The 20,434-nt window shown below is 37.1% G+C and overlaps 1 protein-coding gene across 1 annotated transcript; it reads left to right on the top strand.

The window, feature by feature from the left end:
• The first annotated feature begins 11,274 nt into the window (after positions 1-11,274).
• On the top strand, positions 11,275-18,740 carry LOC141443325 (uncharacterized). The gene is made up of 9 exons (XM_074108567.1): positions 11,275-11,337; positions 11,432-11,513; positions 11,869-11,983; positions 12,535-12,663; positions 13,513-13,739; positions 14,377-14,633; positions 15,043-15,294; positions 15,763-15,991; positions 18,587-18,740. Exons 2-9 carry the CDS (start codon positions 11,439-11,441, stop codon positions 18,719-18,721), a joined length of 1,419 nt encoding a protein of 472 aa, XP_073964668.1. The 5' UTR covers positions 11,275-11,337; positions 11,432-11,438; the 3' UTR covers positions 18,722-18,740.
• Positions 18,741-20,434: the final 1,694 nt, after the last annotated feature.

Genomic DNA, 20,434 nt, shown 5'->3' with positions numbered 1-20,434 from the left:
AAGTGAAAAGTAGAGTGTTTAGCGCGAGACTAAACAACCATAATAACACTCGAACTACAGTATAGCCACCCTTAGTCTGCTCGGGTGGCTAAACATCTCGTGTCATCATGGTTTGTTTCAGTCCCTTGCTGAACAATCTACTATTATTCAATTTAGGTTATAACAAGCACTTTTGACGACCGGATGGCCAAGTGGTTAGAGAACCTGACTACGAAGCTTAAGTTCCCGGGTTCGAATCCCGGCCGGGGCAGATATTTGTATGAATAATTTATTCTCGGGTCTTGGATGTTTAATATGTATTTAAGTATGTATTTATCTATATAAGTATGTTTATCCGTTGCCTAGTGTCCATATTACAAGCTTTGCTTAGTTTGGGACTAGGTCAATTGGTGTCAAGTGTCCCATAATATGTGATATTTATTTTATTTATTTACTTATGAATGTAAAAAAATCTACCACTATTCTAAAAGTAAGCCGTAATTTTATTTTCTTCATGTCACTATACTTATTTTGAGTTTCGTACCTTGATTGGCAAAAACAGAATTCATATTTCAGAATTAAGTATGTATGTATATGCTAATACCGCATAGGCATAAATAGCGTAATATCACATTCCATACAAATAATCGTATTTTTTCTTCGTCAGTTTATAAATTGAACTTTTATACCATTTTTACCGTTGACTAAGTAAAAAAATCATCAAGCGTAAATTTAAATTAAGCATTTACCTTTTTTACCGACAATTAATTATCTAAGTAATGACCTTTTTTTTTCACGTTCCTACTTAAATATTATGCTGCCTCATTTAAACAGTACAATATTAGAATTACTCTCATGTAATAAAATATTATCTAAGAGTAATACAATAAAAAGAACTCACTGAGGCTACAGAGTCGCTAGTTCATTATCCAAATGGACTACAGCTATTTGATCCACTTATGTGATTGCCTGCAAGCATTATCTCTCCTCCGCTGAATTGAAGCCATAAGTCTACCTCGTAACTCTCACGATTCTCCTTACAATACTTTCTACAGACTTAACATTCAATCCAAAATTAAAATCTATAAAGCCAAGTAAGCGATGGATGCGGAAAGCACAAGACCGGTCTGAGTGCAGAGCCTTGAAGAAGGCCTATGTCCAGCAGTGGGCGTCTTTCGGCTGACATGATGATGATGATGAAGCTAAGTACCTCCTGTTTTTAACCGACTACGCAAGAAACGTTTTAAAAATTTATATATATATAAGCTGTAACTGAACACATTGAAAAAAAAACAGAACAGAAATGCGGAGCCGTGAATCGAACTTGAGTCTTCGTCAGCCCGGGGCGCGTGACGTGGGGGTGGTGCAAGGACACCACCTTCATTTTATGCATTCATTTCACGACGAAATTTCCAAATATGTGTTTTCGAAATCGTAATCAAACTACAGATTTCGCATACGAAAACTGTCATTTGATTGCGATCGCAAGCTTCAGAAACGTTAGGGAATAAGGCATCTGAGGGTCTATTGCGTAACGTTTCTGACACTCGCGATCACAATCAAATGACAGTGTTTGTTTGCAAAATCTGTCCTTTGGTTGCGATCGCGAGCGTCAGAAACGTTAGGCGCCAATACGGCCTCGTCTGTACGATAGAGCCAGACGCTTCTATATAGACCACATTACATATACTGCTCACCCAGGACGAAAGATGGCACTGTTTGCATTTTTAATACCTATAGGTATATTCAATACATAATAATATTTTGAACTAAAACATGTCAAATATCAAAATACTTATTAAGTACCTTATAAATTATTTTATTTAATTATTTTATGAAATTGAAAGCTCGCTTAAGTTTCGCTTTTAAAAGCGAAAAAATCTAATATTTTACTGATATCATTGATTCAAAACTAATATCATTGCATGACTAAAGTAAACAAGTAACAACTATCAGCCACGCTTCTTTACGGCGCATTTACATTCATTAGTTGGAGTGATTCAAAGGAGTTAGAAGACTCGGTAGAAATCGGCAGATACAAGATAATGGTCCAATCTCTTAGCGTGGCGAGTCCACCTCGATAACTTATACAGAGCTGGCTGAGTTATTTAGACGCTCCCTGATTTGCTGTATGTTTCGTTCTTTCACATGAAATTTGCTTTATGGTAATCAGGCTATCGAGATGCGGGATCTTGCTGATTCTGTCATACTATTTATAATAAATATATTTTTATGACTATGTCTTGTATGTAGGTACAGAACCGTTTAGTAACTAGTTTTGAGAATTTATAAGCTAAGGGTTGCCTATGAAATAAATATCCCGAAAGGATTATTATTATGATGAGCGGTGATAATACGAGTATGGAAATTATGGTTTTGCAGGTGGTAGGATCTTGTGCAAGGTCCGCCCGGATTGCTACCACCATCTTGCTCGCTAATCCTGCCGTGAAGCACTAGTGCCTGCACTGTTGTGTTTTGGCGTGGAGAGTAAAGCAGCCGGTGAAATTACTGACATTTGAGGTATCCCATCTTAGGCCTCTAGGTTGGCAACGCATCTGCAATACCCCTGGTGTTGCAGATGTTTATGGGCGGTGGTGATCTCTACCATCAGGAGACCCACTTGCTCGTTTGCCATTCAGTCGTATAAAAAAAAATACGGTAACGGCTAGTAGCATTCTGGAAACGGCTCGTATAATTTTATAATTAAACACTTTCAAAAGCCATGAAATTTGAATTACTAAGTAAAACTTGTAATGTGTCACAAAATCCAAACATCGCGTGTTAATTGTAGACAAGTCGAGATGTAGGTAATTCAGTTACCGTTCGGACAAACCTAATATCACAACTCTGATCAAAAGCTATAGAGCATCTGGCAGGTGAGTTATAAATTATAACTTTATAACACCTCCACGCCACTCGGCTCAAAATATAGCTTCAGATTTTTCCACTGCGACGCAAGGCGAGCTCTATTTCCTACAATTATTCGTCGGAAATGAGATTTTGGATTAGAACGTCGACTGATGAAGACGCTGAGGAGATGGACGGGACGAAAAAACAATTAAGACTGATATTAATACGATCGCGAGGATCAGCTAATGCCGAGGCGACTGTAGATGATTTAGGTTCCAGAAAATTATTTAAAATTGTTTTTCCTCAGCCTAATAAGGAAAGGATAGGTAGGTACCGGCGGCGCGTCGCCATGAAATAACCAAAATAAACAAGTTGACGGGACAGGAAGGACGAGCGCATACATAATACTGATTGTTTGACTGAAAAGAGCTCTAAGTAATTTGATGTCAACATGAATGATTATTTTAGGTACAGTGTACATATTTTATTTAATTGCTCAACAATAGCGACAGTGCAACAAAATCTAAGCGCTGATTGCTTAGCGCCTTAATTCTTAGCTTCCGAGGTCGACCCGCTAACCTTATATTTACTTATACGGTTATATTATACTCGGCGGTTACGTAGCATTGAGATCAATGAATTTCAATAATAATAAGATTGATAGTTCTCATACAATAGCAACGACGATCCGTGCCATTTGAACAAAAACCCAGTCAAATGACCCATTGAACGTACGAGTTCTAAATCCAACCAAATTGTGTAGCTACAAAATGTCTCCTACAGACTCGTAGGTTGCTGACGGCTATTACTTACAACGCAATATCAAATTGCTTTCAATTTATTTCGCAATTGCCGTCTTTGAGTTTCGCTTTGTAGGGGCCTCTGACGTCGGTCCGAGGCAACAATAAAATGTATTCGTCTCCGGAATGTTTAATATGGGGAAAAGTTTAATAACGCGTCCGGGCTCGGGCAGCGGGCAGCGGGCGGCCGCCGAGCGTTGCGATAAATCATCTTACCTACTCTAAGAAAATACTTATTTCATTCAAAAACCGCCGATAAAAACACACTGCGGAACTTTTCCAATAGTAGAAAGTAAATGAATTCTTTCACTGTAAGGGGCAATGCCAGCCAATTATAACAAACACCCTCTCGAAAGATTTAGATACAGAAAGAGTTATTTGAAGTCGGGGTGGCACCGCGGGCGCGTCGTTAGCACGACATCTGCGACAGCTCAAACATCTCGCCACAGATTTTTATAAAAACCGGCCAAGAGCGTGTCGGACACGCCCAAAATAGGATTCCGTAGCCATTATGAAAAAAAAAAAAATATTTTTCTAAGGATTTCGTATTTTATACGGAATCTTCCAGGTTTAGGTATATTTTATACCTTAGGCTGCTATTTACTCTTAAACTACTAATAATTCTCAAGCAAACTTAGCCGTTATAGATTTCCTTGAAAGTTTGATATACTTACTACCATAGTCAAAATACCATAAACGGGACTTATCACGCTATTATTACACAAGTAATATTTACCTCGACGTTTCGGCAACGTTACACGTTTAAGGTATTTTGACTATAAGTGAGAATCACGAAAGTTTAAAACGTTATATACTTACTACCATCCTGATTTTTTTCAAAATTTTCCACCCACCGGTTTAGATTTTAAAGGGGGGGGGAACGCTCTATTTTAATGAAAATTTGCACTATAAAGTTGAATAGTTCGCAAACAGATCACTGAATCGAAAAATCATCTTAGCAAACCCCTATTGGTTTTGGAACCTATCCAACGATATCACACACTATAGGGTTGGATGAGAAAAAAAAATCACCCCCACTTTACGTCTATGGGAGGTACCCAATAAAATTTGCTTTAAGATCTTTTAATTGTACTATATCCGTGCAAAATTACAGCATTCTAGCATTGATAGTCCCTGAGCAAAGCTGCGGACGGACGGACAGACAGACAGACATGGTAAAACTATAAGGGTTCCGTTTTTGCCATTTTGGCTCCGGAACCCCAAAAATTTGCTAGAAATGTTTTTCGTTATTTTTATTTTGCCACCTTCTGTACCTACTTAGTATAGTACCTACCTATATGCAAAATTACAGCTTCCTAACATTAACAGTCTCCAAGTTGCTGACAATCGGACGGATAGACCAACGGACACACATGGCGAAACTATAAGCGTTCCTTTTAGGATTACGGAACCCTAAATAAGAACAAAACTATAGTTTCAAGGGCGATAAGTGTGTTCAGATAAGAATATGTAGATATATGTGATAGGTTTTATAAGCTTAGCCTAATTTATAAAGGTAACCACCTACAGCTTATTAGCGAGGCTGTATGGCAACCTGTGCCGCGGCGCCGGCGGCCGACACAATGCCCTGTGACGTTAATTAAATGTTAACAAACGCCCTCCACGCCTAATTGGAACTGTTGCCTATTATCCTTACGTTCCGACGCGCAGAATGACTTCCAAGCTCGAGGAGTACTTCACACTTTTTATTCTAGATTGTCGGGGGTACTCTGGGCTTTGTTTTGATTTTAGAGTTCTGTTGGATGGCAAATATAAAAAAACGGTTTTTTTTGTGTATTCAAAGTCAAAAAATATCTTTATTCAATTTAGGTTATAACAAGTTTTTTTTAATGTAAATAAAATCTACCACTGATTTGGAAAAACCTCTGTTAAAAATTTTTTTTCAACAGATTTTCAATTTTACGAGTTTATGATTTACACCATAAGCATTTAACACGACTACATCTTTAACACAGTAATTCACTATGTATTTGAAGTAAGGGATCGCCAATGCGGATCGAAATTATTTTTAAAAATCGCACCTTATTCTTCCTAACAAATATAATTACAATTTTAAATACATAAAACGACGGCACGGTTAGAATGTCCTATTGCCAAAGTTAAATGGACAGTCAGTCCAGGCTAACGTCCCTACAGGATAACTATAGCTCTATCGCGTCATACAACTGTGAAATGAAATAGTTTGGTTTTGACCACAAATTCGAACGACATCGATGTAGCGTTTTGATAGTTAATAACGTACGGAACCAGAAATTTCAATTTTCAATTATCTATGATCTATCGAAATCAATTGCACAGTGGTATTATAAATCCCTCCCCCGCGTATTATGTGGTGTCTGGTTAGAATAACACCTCTCCATTTCTTCCGTGGATGTCGTAAGAGGCGACTGAGGATATAGGTTAAGGTAACCCGTAGGTGACCGGCTAGCAACCTGTCACTATTATACCGTTTTTGTCAAACTTCAAACCTGAAAGTGGCTGCAAAGCGTAGGTTTCGTAGGTGCCTGCCTAGCAACCTGTCACTGATTGTGTGTTTTGTGTGTGTGTCAAACCTGTGTTGCTGTGTGTGTGCTGCGTGCGGTGCGTGCGTGTGCTGTGCGTGCCCCGTTGGGTGTGCGTGTGCGTGTGCGTATGTGTGTGTGTGTGTGTGTGTGTGTGTGTGTGTGTGTGTGTGGTATTATAACTGATTTAGAAAAGAAAGAAAGAAGTAATAAATTTATTTGCAAAAAAAACGGCACAACAGGAACTTACTTACGTTACAAATTAAAACAAGAACCTTAGGTACGACATACTGTTGAATCTTGTGCAATAAAAATAAGTTTCAAAAAATAACTATTATACGCCTGTTTGAAACAATCAACAATGGCTAGAAATTCTTATTATAGAAGGCACTTACAACCCTTAACAACAAACCCTTAGTGATTTTTGTGCGAAGAAAAGTCGCTGTCGCAGCGTAGTAGGTACTTATCTACTGTCGCTACGACGCCTTCCATTTCGTTTTGTTCTATGCTACGACGTAGCGCGCTTGCGCGTGACAGAATATCGTAGCAGCTAGCAGCTGCCAAATGTACTATGCGCTAAAGCAGCAGGGCTACTACGAAATTCGCAACGAAAACTAGGAAATTCGAAAATCGAAGTTCGTATCGTACCGTCCCTCTCACTCTCCTATTAAATAATATAAGTGTCGGCGGGACTGTACGATACGAACTTCGATTTTCGAATTTCGTAGTAGCGCTCCGGATATCTCATTGTAGTTTTCTGGACTATATAAATAAAACCTGGATAACTAGGATCTAAAGGGAGAAGCTAGTACATTCCACTTACACAGTGTCCCAAATATCCAGGTAGGTACCGAAAAAATATCTAGCATCGATAGGTACCTTGGGGCTCAAAGGGCGTAAAGCACAAAACACAACTTTTCAGGAGAAACGAAAAACAGGAAAAAAATAGTTTTGTTGTTTCTAATCTATCTATCTATCTATACATATAAAATGCTTTGTCCTGAATGACTGACTGACGGATCAACGCACAGCCTAAACCGCTGATCGTAGAGACCTGAAACTTGGAGGGTGTGTTCCTTGTATGACATAGGCATCCGATAAGAAAGGATTTTCCGAAATTCTACTCCTAATGGGGTAAAAAGGGGGGGCGAAGTTTGTATGGGACAGCGTGATTCCTTGGTCTAATCTACTTCAAATCTTGCATAAACATTCTTTAACAGAATTGATGGAAGACGTGTTTCGTATTTTATTGAATTTTTGGGGTTGATTTGCTTCGAAGTTGATATCAATACTCCTTGGTGCTTTTGATTTAAATTACATTTTATTTTGACATAATAGGTATGTTTGAAAACTCAATCTGATTTTGTTCATAAAAAACCGCCAGCAAAAATAAAAATAAAAACCCTGATTAAAAACGCCGCTAAAAAAGACAATTAATAAGTAAAAAATAATTATGCACTACCTAGCTGTTGCCCGCGACTTCATCTGCGAAGAATTCGTTTATTCCTATCCCGCGGGAACTATGCTGATTTCCCGCAAAATTAGCCTAAGTTAATTTAGTATAAGTACCTAGTTATATTTTTTTATCTAAGCGTCGTCGGTGTCGGAGGACCGCTAAGGTTAACAGGAAACTAAAGTACATAATGTAGTATTTTTTAAAGTATTAACCTATAACGAGTCAGTTAATTATGAACTACACTCTCGGGCAAAAATAATGTAGCGTTGTAAAATAATGAGTACCTATCGAATAATGAGGTTATTCCGACAGGCGAAATATCGCTAGATGGCGTTGGTGAGGTCCGTTTGACATTTGCGTCATGTTTGTGATTGGTTAAAAAACTAAATAAGCCAATCGCAAGCAAGACTGAAACGTCAAACGGACCTCACGATACTAACGCCATCTAACGATATTTCGCCTGTCGGAAAACCCTCATAACTCCATGGGCCTATCGCGTGTATCTTACTATTCGTACTTATATCTTAAAAACCATCGACTAATTTAGGTGGGCCTTTAAAAGTTAGCTTAGTGGTTCGAGACTAAGTATACAGCAGTCACAACTGTCAACTTCCGCCCAGAAGCTCGCTTAACGCTAATTAAAAAGAGGCATTAATTCAAGTAGCCCATTACGGGGAAAGCAATTTAATTTTCTTAATGAATTACGGCTACAGCAAAGAAATTGCGTGTTGTTCTAAGAGCTCTACACAGATGTGAGATATGTTTAAAAGTTCAAGTACATAACCGACATTATTTTGCAGGCACATATTTCATAATAATCATTTCATTGAAATTCAAGTAGGTATATTGTAGGTATATTGTAGGTGCTTACCATTTTTACTTGCATTAGGCTTTGAATGTTATACTTAACTAGCTTTTGCCCGCGACTTCGTACACGTAGACAATAATGCACTAAACTAAGTAATACTATTATTTTAACTAGCTTATAATGTGTCCCACTGCAGGGTAAAAGCCTCCCCTTTCTAATTCTGGATAGCATATCAGTCAGTCAGTCAGTCAAGGCTTTAAATTTTATAAATTACTTATAGAAGAGAGAAGGAAGAAGGAGCGAAGTTTAGAAAATTGACAAAATTAAATGAGCTATTATTAAGCGCTGAAAAAAATATTACAGACTAAACATTACTAGTAGATTTATAATAAAATTGTTTTATTGGAAAATACATTCTAATAAATGAGAAAAAAAATGATTAAGACCAATTTAGACATTTTGTAGAATGGTATTTGAATAATAATAACTAATATTTTGATACATGTAAATACTTAAGTTGCACTGTTTGTGGTGGTTTATAATGGAAATATTTCGCATGAAAGACAGCTCTGACGCGTATTTTTGTAAAACTCTACCAATAAAATGATTTGGTAAAAAAAAACCGCTGATGGAAATAAATTATTATGCATCAGAGTAACGTTTGTCTATACATTACATTAGTTAGCATGTTTTGTCAGAAAGACATGCAAAATATTTTAAAGTTGTCTGTATCATTTTCATTTAACTATAATAGTAACTACTTATCTGCATATATTCTAATCTAAATTATGAGTGTCATTTAAATACTCTTGAATTGAATAGTAAGCTTTTGATATTAAATAATTTCTCAAAGCCTGCTTAAATTCGTTTATGCTTTCCAACTTAATAATAGTTTTTGGTAATTTATTAAATATTCTGTTTGCCATTCCAAATACACTGTTAAAAATTACTTTTCTCAAACATGACATGAAATATTGACGTTGTGTTACAAATAATAGGCTGAGAAGTATCGCGCTGCAGGCGATGTGACTCGGCAGCCTGCGACTCTAGCGACCTGCAAAGAGATTTCATACAACTTTGCAGGCCGCTGGCCGGCAATGCGACCATCTTTTGTTTCAACGCGCGCTCTGCGACACGCACGCGGCCCACGCCCAGCACCACCGCCCGCAGCCGCCCGCCACCAGCAGCCAGCGAGACACGCGCTTACACACGAGACTAGCGTCCCGCCAGCTTCATTTCTTGTTTTTTTTTTTAATTTTATTCCATGTAATGTTGGAGAAAAGCACTATACAAGCCTTGGCCGGAACCTGGGGTTGCCGGCCTCGCATCCCTATCTGTCTATATCTGTTTGGCCGGCAACCCCCTACTTCCCGGCCTCTACAGTAATGTACTAATGTTGCCTACTAAGCATGGACTTCAAAGCGTAGTCCCTATAGAGAGGAACTTTTACTTTTAACAAAGTACCATTTATAAAGACCCCTGAGATACCTTTTACTTTTTACCGAAATAACGATATATAAAACCTATTTTTAATGCAATAATATAAATATGTAAACCTATTTTTCAATTTATAAAGTGCTGGCCTTACGAATATTTAAAGCCATAAGAAAATTAAAACAGTAATATACTTTTTTTCATTGTACCTAATGGCAATTGTTGTAATTTATGACGATTTTTTTATCAATATTGGCCAGTGCTTTCATACAAATATACAACAAGATCATAATTATGACTAGATGAAAACCCGGCTTCGCTCGGGTAAAATGTAGACTCATAATATGTTTGAAAAAATGTTTTGCCAGTAAAGACTGTCGTACTTATCGAAAAATCTGACGTATATTCCCAGCCTTAATTATTATCACAAACACTTTAACGGCTAACCTACGTATCGGTATTTCACCAGTAAGTAGATATTTCTCCTAAATCTTATTTGCCCAAATAACTATGATGTCTCTGTCTCATAATCAAAGAAATAAGACCTAAAGGGCCCCATATACGGTACAATTCGTCTGTACGATCGATCTGATGAAAATCGACCAATCGTACCGTGTGTGGCGCCCTTAAGAGGTCACAACGGAGAACGAAATGCAAACCGGTGACACTTGTGACACGTGATGACGTGACACTAACGCCACTTTTATGTGATGACTTTGACATGTTTACTTCGCAACGCCATTATATACTTAGTAATTTATTCAAGTTTATATTGAAAATACTCGATAATCCGAATTTTCCGCCTACAAGTTGTCGACTCGGATTGACTAATTTTTTACGCTCTTCAATTTGATGTGCATTTCGTTCGAGGCTACCGTAGACCGGTACGAAATTATTAATATAGAAGATATGAACGACAAAAAACGAAACTAATGCGGCTATCTTGTTGTAACTTGTTCGTAGTTTTTAGTTTAAATATTAACCCGTCGCGCGATCAACGAGTTTTTTGGGTTATTTTGGACTAATATCCTATGTTAAAGGGTGATCGAAACTAGTAACAAAAATTTACTAATCACGAGTACTTAGATACGCACCACTGTGGCGCGCAGGGCGTTCGACGGGTTAAGATTAAGTCATTAATTATAGGTATTATTTAAAAATTATATAAAAGAAATAAAGCACCCTCATGCACGTCACACGTTCATTAAAATCTTGTCGTATTGTCCATAATTTTTTTTTAAACTTTTTTTATTGTAGCTTCGCAGTACATAACTTAATCATGAAAAAGTGTCCACAGATTTGGAATTGTATAAGTCATTACATATGTAATTACATCAAATAATATTTCAATCAGCAAATAGAAATATTCTATGATTCGGACCGAAGCACGTCACTTTGTCATTGTCCGTCACTGTCAAGCTGACACTGAAACTGACAGTAATAACGTACCGTACGTTACGTTCACTACAAGGAAGGGCTTTTTCTCCGGTACGGTATTTGTTATTAATTTATTATTATTGTTTGTCAAGTGAGGATAGAAATAATACTGGATTTTTTAAAGAACTGACTCCACAATTTTCAGTGGTAGGATGTCGACATTTCGTCCAGCAGGTTTTTCCGACGACGATTCGGATAGTGATGATTATGGATTTTACGAAAAACCGGTGAGTTCTTATTGTACCGACTTATTTTAAAAATCACATACTTTTGTTAGAAACTCTTCCATAACACAGTACCTAACATAATTGTAACAATATAATCATTTATGCAATTCTAAATTTCACAAGTTATTTATTGAATACTTTATGTTCTTATAGAGACTGTATCCTGCAGACAATCTGTGAAAACAGTTTTGCAGGGCTATGTACTTACATAAAACGTGTAAAAGAATGCCAAATCAATTTATTTTCAATTTTTTTTTCAGTCGTGCCATGTATCTCCCTCAACATACTTTCTTAGTCACCTCTATCTTTCTGGTTATGAGCAATCTCCAACATAATTTTAATTGTAAACTTACAGGCCAGACAATATAACGCTGTCCAGCAGCAAAGTGCTTGGAAAAAGACCGAAAACAACTTACAAGATGCTATCATCAACGGAAACCTGCCCCAAGTTGAGACCATCATTACTTGTGGTAATTATGATATGTTTTTCCTGGACGTAGATACTTAAAAAGATGATTTTTGGTTCCCATGGCTGGTCACTGATATAAAAAAGAATTGGTCACTGATATAAGTAGTGTGATATTGCATTTCCATAAACAATGCCTCACTCTCAACTTAGTGACTGTTGTTTGATGAGTAGTTAAAGATAACTAATACATAGTCAAATTTCCTTTGAAATGCATTAACTATTGTTAGGTTTGCCATACATTTTAACTATCAGTTTAACTATTGATCAAACAACGGGCCCTTAGAATATAAGAAATGAAATAGCATAATACTCCTAATAATAATAAAAGCCCAATGGCTGACTTAATATCCCGAGAGATTGAAGAGCTATATTTCTGTCAAGCAACCCATTCATGTTATATTTCAGAAGGGATCAAAAGTAAAATTTGTACCTATTTATTCAGAAATAACATATAGAAAGGTAAAAAAAATTGCACAGATTATCTTCATAGGCATTATAAATGCAATATTTGTAATTTAGTTCTATTCTTATAAAAATGGTTTCAAATTACAGATCTCAACAATGATGCCAATGTGAAACTGGACAGTGGTTGGACTGCACTGATGCATGCCTGCTTCCATGCGCAAGATAAAATTGTTCAATTCCTGCTGGACCATGGAGCAGATCCTAACTTACACTCAGGTGACACTAACTATTTTTTTTTTCATGATAATCTTTTCATAGTATGAAACAAAGTTAATAAGGTAAATATTACCTGTGAAGAAAAGTGTACTTCTTAAGGATGTTGCCAGGGTAAAGGGTAAATAAATTAGTTCTCTAAAAATTCGACCTAGGGTTGTTAACTATTCCTTGGCAAAGATAGTATTAACCAGATTGGTTTTTTGGAATCTTTGTATTTTTTATTTCAATTCCAAATTTTTACTTTTACGGTCATCCCGTAAAACCTAATGTCCAGCAGTGGTGTAGCGGTATAGCACGCGGCACGGAATGCCGAGGACCTGGGTTCGATTCCCAGTGCTGGTCTTATTTTTCTGGTTTTTCTGTGCATCTATATTTCAGTTTGTATTTCAATTTAGTATTAACCAGCCCAAGTTATAAAAAATGAAGTACACTCAAAGAAAATGTTTCCTATTTTGTTTTAATTTACTGTGTGTAAGTACTAAACTTGAGATTTTAAGATAAGGTGTTTTTGAAAGTGATGAAAGTGAAGGATGATTTATTTTCAAGGGTTCAAAATCACACCAAAAATGGCTGCCTCGCTAGATGGCTCACTCATTGTCAGTACTAATGAATAAATACAATAATGACATCAATTTTATTATTGTAATCATAGTGTAGAGTGAGATAATACATTAAACTACTTGAACGAAACAATAAATTAAGCAGTCTTAAATAACAAATTTGCATTAAAAACAAGAAAAGAGGTGCTTAAACCTGCCACTGACTTGTTCTATTAATTTTATAACAACTGTTGTAAGTGGATACTTTTACTCCTTAGTTTACTGATGCACTAAATATTCCTATTTCCAGATTCGGTAACTCCAGTTATGGTGGCCTGTTCAAACAGCAGTGCTAGTCATGATACAATTCTCAACATCTTCAATAGCCTGGTAGACAAAGGATGTATATTAAACATTGGTGACAAATATGGACAAACACCACTAATGAGAGCCGTTAGCAGCAGCAGAAATGAACTTGTTCAAAAGTTGATAGACTGGAATGTGAACATTGAAATGAGAGATCAACATGGTTGGACTGTGAGTATGACAATGTCATGTTGCCTCCACAGGCACAGAAACTGCATCAGTTTTCATATTTTCATGTGTGAAATTTGATTTAGCTTTTTAGTGCCTCAGTATTTTAACGAATTTCTTCTGTAATGTGTATTTCGTTTACATAAATATGCAGTAATATTTATTTGAAATAGTATAACAGCTCTGGCTGGTGAATATCAGGGAAATTTGTGAAATTATAAAAAACTTACTTGTTCTTATAGGTTAACTAGCTGTTGCCCGCGACTCCGTCCGCGTAGAAGTATGAAAAATAGTTTACGTCCTATGCTCAGACCTACTGAATCTACATAAAAATTTCATAAAAATCGGTCAAGCCGTTTAAAGGAGTTTGGTTATAAGCACTGACATGAGATTTTCATATATTAGATTTTAGATATAATTAAATAGGTAATTTAGTTGATATAGTGGTAGCAAATTAAATTCTTAGATTACATGTTAGGCTATGTTAGTTATTTTCATACAATGGCCAAGACATTCAAGGAAAGAAAGTGAGAAAAAAAATGTTAAAAAAACTTAGCAAAAGACTGTATTTTCCATTGTTCTTTTTTATTCTGCATGCTAGTGGCATGGTCCTGAATTCTTTATATTTTGCTGTTCGCAGGCTCTGTTCTGGGCCGTACACCACAACCAACCAGAAATCCTGGAAATTCTCATAGAAAATGGTGCTAGATTAACCGAAGTAGATAAGTCGGGACGCACCCCACTAGAAATAGCTCAAACACATGACCACCAAGATATTCTAGCAATCCTGCACAAACATTTGAAAATAAATGATGCCTCGGATGAAGCTAATGCTAACAGCATTAATCAAATTACTTCTTGGCATGATTTCTATCCTGGTGTCGAAAAGGGGTTCAAGTAAGTGGTTGTTGCATGCAGGCCTTGGTTTTTCTTATTCCATTACAATAGGTCTATAGATCTGAGACTGCTGAAATTCGATTAAATCAAGAACATTTATTAGCTGTCTACTTTCCGGTTTTTGCGTACCTAAGTCTGATTATATTTTTTCTTGTAAATTAAGGTCTATTTTTGTGTTAATTTAGCGTATCTATCAACTTCATACAGCATTGATTGAATACGTTAGTAGGATCATAATAGGATCAAACACTTTTAATCTACTTACAATAAATATTGAACAACTAATAAGATGAGACAGAAATAAGGAATATTTGGTCATCTGGTTTAAGGCTCTTTTTAAAATACATTATTAGTATACAGCTATAGCAGTCATCCACAAACCTTTGACTGTCATGGTTATTTGTTTCAGGCCCAATTATACATGTGAAATTCAACATCTCCTTTATGGAATGAATTGCGAGAGATTAGCCCCGATAATAAACGAAAGTGGAATAGACCTGAAAACATTTCTGTTGCTGGAAGAAAGTGATATGATAAAGTTAGGAATCAATATGCCATTCGAACGACAGAGACTGATTTTGGGGCTGCGTAATTTTCACATCAAAGGCTGGAATCTTAACTCTGTGGCGGGACTCTATGCCCAAAAACTTCAAAACTATAGGTATGTCATTTTATATTTACGACTAGCTATTTCCGGTGACTTCGTCTGCCAATAATACACTTATCGCTGCAGGAACTATGCAATTTTCCGGGATAAAAACTATCCTGTATCCTTTATTTATTATTTATTCGTAGTCTCCATGCCAAATTTCATCTAATTAGGTTCAGCGGCTTAAGTCTGAAGAAGTAACAGACAGACAGAGCTACTTTTAGTTATAATATTAGTAAAAATCATTTAACCCATTTACTTATCAAGGACTTAACTGAAAATATTTTTTGTTTAAATGTACATTTTTAATTCAAGCTTTGTTTGCTGACCGTCCTTTTTCTTGACTGTACTTGCATTATCACACAACCTTACACATGTATACCAAATATCAAGTCAATCTGACAACTGGAAGTGTATCAAAATTAAGGTGCAACATTTTTGAAATTACGTAAAACCTTTTAAAACATACGATCTTTTCAGTGTATTAGACTGCTTAACAACTCTTGGGGCGCACCTTCAACAATTGTACATCATGGATGCCACATTACAGTATACACTTCGTGATTACAAAAGAATTCAGGATCAAATCAAATTTGAGCCGCCCGACTCACCAACACTCCTAAAGTTGAGCAATGCAGCAAAGAAGATGCTTACTAACGTTAACAATATTAGAAGAGAAATGAAAATTATGAGAGGAATACTCATCAAGGTATGTTACTTATAGTTTTTAAGAGCAGCGTTAGATCCTTGAAGGCAACTGCTAAATGATTCATAAAGTTGTTGCGCTAATGTCGAGCTCTGCTAAAGAAGGACCGTCCCTTTTATCTCTCTGCTAACGTTTGAACAGCTGACTTTGACTAGAGAAAAAACCATAGTACAAGATATTTATAGTGAAGAGGGCTAAGATTAAAAAAAAACTTGTTTTCAAAATCCTCTAAATTAGGGATGTTAGGCTTTTTACTGCGGATCGGAAGGCGGAGTTTTTCCTGGTAAGCTGTCACTGCTGTCAAGATTAGGATTATTTGTCTGGCCACATAACGCGTCTAATCCGTCTAGCAGCTCAACAACTTTGCTAGCAAGCGTGCTTCTTGATATTAATTGCTTTCAAACCTCAATTAAGGATTTTGAATAAGGCTAAGTGGTTAACTGGACACATTAGATTTTAAGTGCCTGATATTTTGTTTCACTAATATTTTGATCTGGGTTCTTTGTACTATGTTGCCTTTCCTTGCTAATTATAAGAATGCCGTCTTTCTATAAATTCCCTCTTGATGCTTAAGCCACTGAATCGATTTATATGAAAGTTTGGAGATAGTTTGAAACTATGGGATTACATAGGGTAGTTTTTTACCCGAAAAATCGCGTAGTTCCCGCGGGATAGCGATAAATGCATTCTTATCAGACGAAATTCCTGGCAAAAATTAATAGTACTAGTACCAATGTATGATTAAAAACGTGTCGCCTGTTCCCGAAAATTAAAGAATAGATTTGCTCATTGTTTTGAAAATCGCCTAAATTTTGAATGCGGAGATATTATTTTTTTTCAACAGTAGCTGTTCACAACTGTCATTCCAATCTAACATAATTGTAAAAGAATAAAAAGTAACACTCTGTCTCTTTAATTCCGTCTTGCTCGAAGGCACAACGCCAGAAGCGTGGAACAAGAGCGTGGTGGTGTTGTTCTTCAAGAAAGGTGATAACACCCTATTGAAGAACTACAGGCCCATCTCGCTGTTGAGCCATGTTTATAAGCAGTTTTCCAGGGTCATTGTAAATCGGCTCGAACGCAGGCTCGAGTACTTGCAGCCACCCGAACAAACCGGGTTCCGAAAAGGCTATAGTACCGTAGACCACATACATATATACGCTGCGGCAGGTCATACAGAAGACCAAGGAGTATAACTTGCCGCTATGTTTAGCGTTTGTGGACTTCGAGAAAGCCTTTGACGCGGTCGAAACGTGGGTGGAGTCTCTCCAGCGATACCGTATCGACTATCGATATATCGAAGTGTTGAAATGTTTGTATAAAAACGCCACATACAGACAGAGTTCGAAGACGATTCCCTTTAAAAAAGGCGTATAAGACAGGAAGATGTCATGTCTCCGAAACTGTTTACTGCCGCTTTGGAAGATGCCTTCAAGTTTCTGGAAAGGAAAGGGCTAGGCATCAATATCAACGGCGAATACATCACTCGCCTTCGGTTTTCCGACGATATCGTGGTCATGGCAAAGTCGATGGAAGAACTCAACACGATGGTCGAAGGCCTCAATCGAGTCACCCAACGGGTGGTCCTTAAAATGAATAAGGACAAGACAAAGGTCATGTCGAACGTCCATGTGGTGCCTACCCCTGTTTTGGTTAGGAATTCGGTTCTTGAAGTTGTTGACGCGAGAAGGAGGTCAATCGTCGAATCCAACTCGGATGGGCAGCCGCAATGTCTTTTCGTCCAAAACTCCTCAGTGCGTTAAGACGAAAGTCTAACCAGTGTGTGTTACCAGTGATGAAATATGGATCCGAGACGTGGTGTTTCACTATAGGCCTTATAAATAGGCTCAGAGTTGCACAGCGAGCTATGGAGAGAGCTATGCTTGGGGTTTCTCTACGGGATCGAATCAGAAATGAGGAGATACGTAAAAGAACAAGGGTCACCAACATAGCCAAGCGAATTAGCTCATTGAAGTTGCAATGGGCAAGCCATATAGCACGGTGAACAGATGGCCGTTGAGGCTGAAAAGTTCTCGAGTGGAGACCGCGGATCGGCAAGCGCAGGACGTAGGTCGACCACCAACGAGATGGACGGATGACTTGGTTAAAGCCACAGATGACAAGGTTCACGGTGGATGCAAGCCGCTGCCAACCGAAGCAACTGGAGGCCTATAGGGGAGGAATATCCAACAGTGGACGTCCTACGGCTGAGATAATGATGATGGTGATGAAAAAGTAACAATATGACAGAGGTGGCAAAAGTTACCCTAAAATATGTTTACGAAAAATTCTTAATTTTCAGGAACAGAAGGGACATAGTTATGAAAATTACGTTTACGACACTGTTTCACCCAAATAACATCTCAAAAATGTATGTCATTTATTTACATTATTTTCTATTACAAAAGATAATGTAGCCCCATTTACTAGAAGCGAGGGGAAGGGTAGTTATGTATTAAGACACGATATGTAAATAATTATAACTATTCTTGTTTGTTGTACCTATTTGTGTATTCACATAGAATCTATGTCATAGATGTTTATGTACAAGCAGTGTACCATTTGAGTAAAAGTTAAATTCAGCATTTTTAATTTCAGATAAACAAAAGTACTCCACAACCTGCGGATTTAATAAAGGAAAAAACGATACATGAAGTAGTGTTAAGTTATGCTTCACAAGCCGTAGTTATTTGTTCTTTGGGGTTGATAGCCAGGTATTTGCTTAAAAAGTAATAAAATATATTCAAGACTTTTAGTGTATTTCAAATTTTAATCTTGGCGTCACATACTTGACATAGATATACATCGTGTCACGCTACAAGGATGTCACTTGTGCCGTGTCCATGGTGCGCCAATTTTCGTTGTTTTCTACTACTAAGTAAGTACATACTTCCTGAAATTCTATTGTCAATCCATGCTGCTCAGCTCTAATGTAGCATACAAATGGTTCAGGAATTCTATATATGGATATAACATTTCTAATCTGGATATGGATAGGTACGGTTATATGTTTAACATAGTACCGGTTTCGGTTTCGGTTACGGATATTAAATTAAATTATTACGGATGCAGTTTCGGTTGGATTTTTAAGGAAATGTAAAAATATAATAACTACGAATAGGAATATAAATGACTTGACTATAATTGTAATAGTTACGAGTCGTAAATTACGACAGCAATAGAAATAATAAACAATAGATGCAGAAGACGCGCGCAGCTGTTATGTCGGCTCGACCGGGCAAAAACAAAAACTGTTACATGTCGCATTTAGACTCCGCCCCTGTCCGAAACTATCCGAAATTTTTATATCGGAGTCGGTTACGATTAGCTTTTTATTTCGGATATCCGATAGTTTCGGTTCCGGATACGGAGCTCCATAACATCCTTGAAATGGTTTTATCTCATCTGCCCATTTATTGTAACTTTTTGTGCTATTTAATAACTTCAACAAATTAAAGTTAAATTGTCCAAGGAAAAACCTCCGATATTGTCATTTCAAAGATATCACAAAAACGGCTGAACTGATTTTAATGAACCGTAACTAAGAACCACCGCAACGAAACTCCCTTTTACGTAATACCTAAAACCGCATCGCAATGGGTCCATCCGTTTGTTAGCGACGTTGCCACAGACAAACAGAAATTGGCGTCAAACTTATAACATCCCTCTTTTTACGGCGGGGGTTAAAAAGGGGTATTACGTCAGCAGAATTTTAGTCATTTTTAACCGATGACAGATTTCGCATACAAAAACTGTCATTTGATTGCGATCGCGGGCGTCAGAAACGTTAGGCAATACGGCCTCAGGTCATCCGTCCATCTCGTCATCAATCATACTTCCCTATTTACTATATTTCCAATTCCCAGTTCAAACTTAGTCATGGTAACAAATACTTAAATCTCTATTAATCATGCGTATGCCAAAAAAGAGAAGATAGCTAAATTAATTTCGTCACAATAACTACATTGTATCTGTCGACATTTTGGTGTGCAGTATTTCAGGCAAGTGGCCTAATTCGGGGCAACGAATGCGTCACGTCTATTGGTCCAAGGAAACACTCATTCACGCCTACACCTGAGTTGCATCGCCTTATGTTACTATTTAAATTTACTGCCTTAGATGAAATAGACGAATAGAGCCGTTGTGGATTTCTGAAACTCACTTCGGAAGTAAGGCTCAGTTGACTACCGTTGGTTATTTTAGGGTTAGCGTTCTCAAATGGATAAAAACGGAATCCATATTTATAGGATCTGTTTGTTGCGCGTCATGCGCGTGTCTGTCAGGACTATTTTTTCCTAGGAATAGTTAGATTTCAAGTTGAAATTAATAAAAAAAACTTAAGGCTACGGTTACGCTAAAAGAATAGATATTTCATGTTTCGTCGAATACATTCATAACTCATAACCTTTTCCGTTTTTGAAGATGGCCAAAAAACCAAAGTTTCTA

Source organism: Choristoneura fumiferana, chromosome 2 (genome assembly GCF_025370935.1).
Source record: "Choristoneura fumiferana chromosome 2, NRCan_CFum_1, whole genome shotgun sequence".
Lineage (NCBI taxonomy): Eukaryota > Metazoa > Arthropoda > Insecta > Lepidoptera > Tortricidae > Choristoneura > Choristoneura fumiferana.
This window is presented reverse-complemented; position numbering and strand designations above follow the sequence as displayed.

Coding starts and splice junctions, on each gene's coding strand:
- LOC141443325 (XM_074108567.1), top strand. CDS start 11,439: ATGTCGACATTTCGTCCAGCAGGTTTTTCCGACGACGATTCGGATAGT. Junction 11,984..12,534: donor TGAGACCATCATTACTTGTG/GTAATTATGATA, acceptor TTCAAATTACAG/ATCTCAACAATGATGCCAAT. Junction 15,992..18,586: donor TGAGAGGAATACTCATCAAG/GTATGTTACTTA, acceptor TTTTAATTTCAG/ATAAACAAAAGTACTCCACA.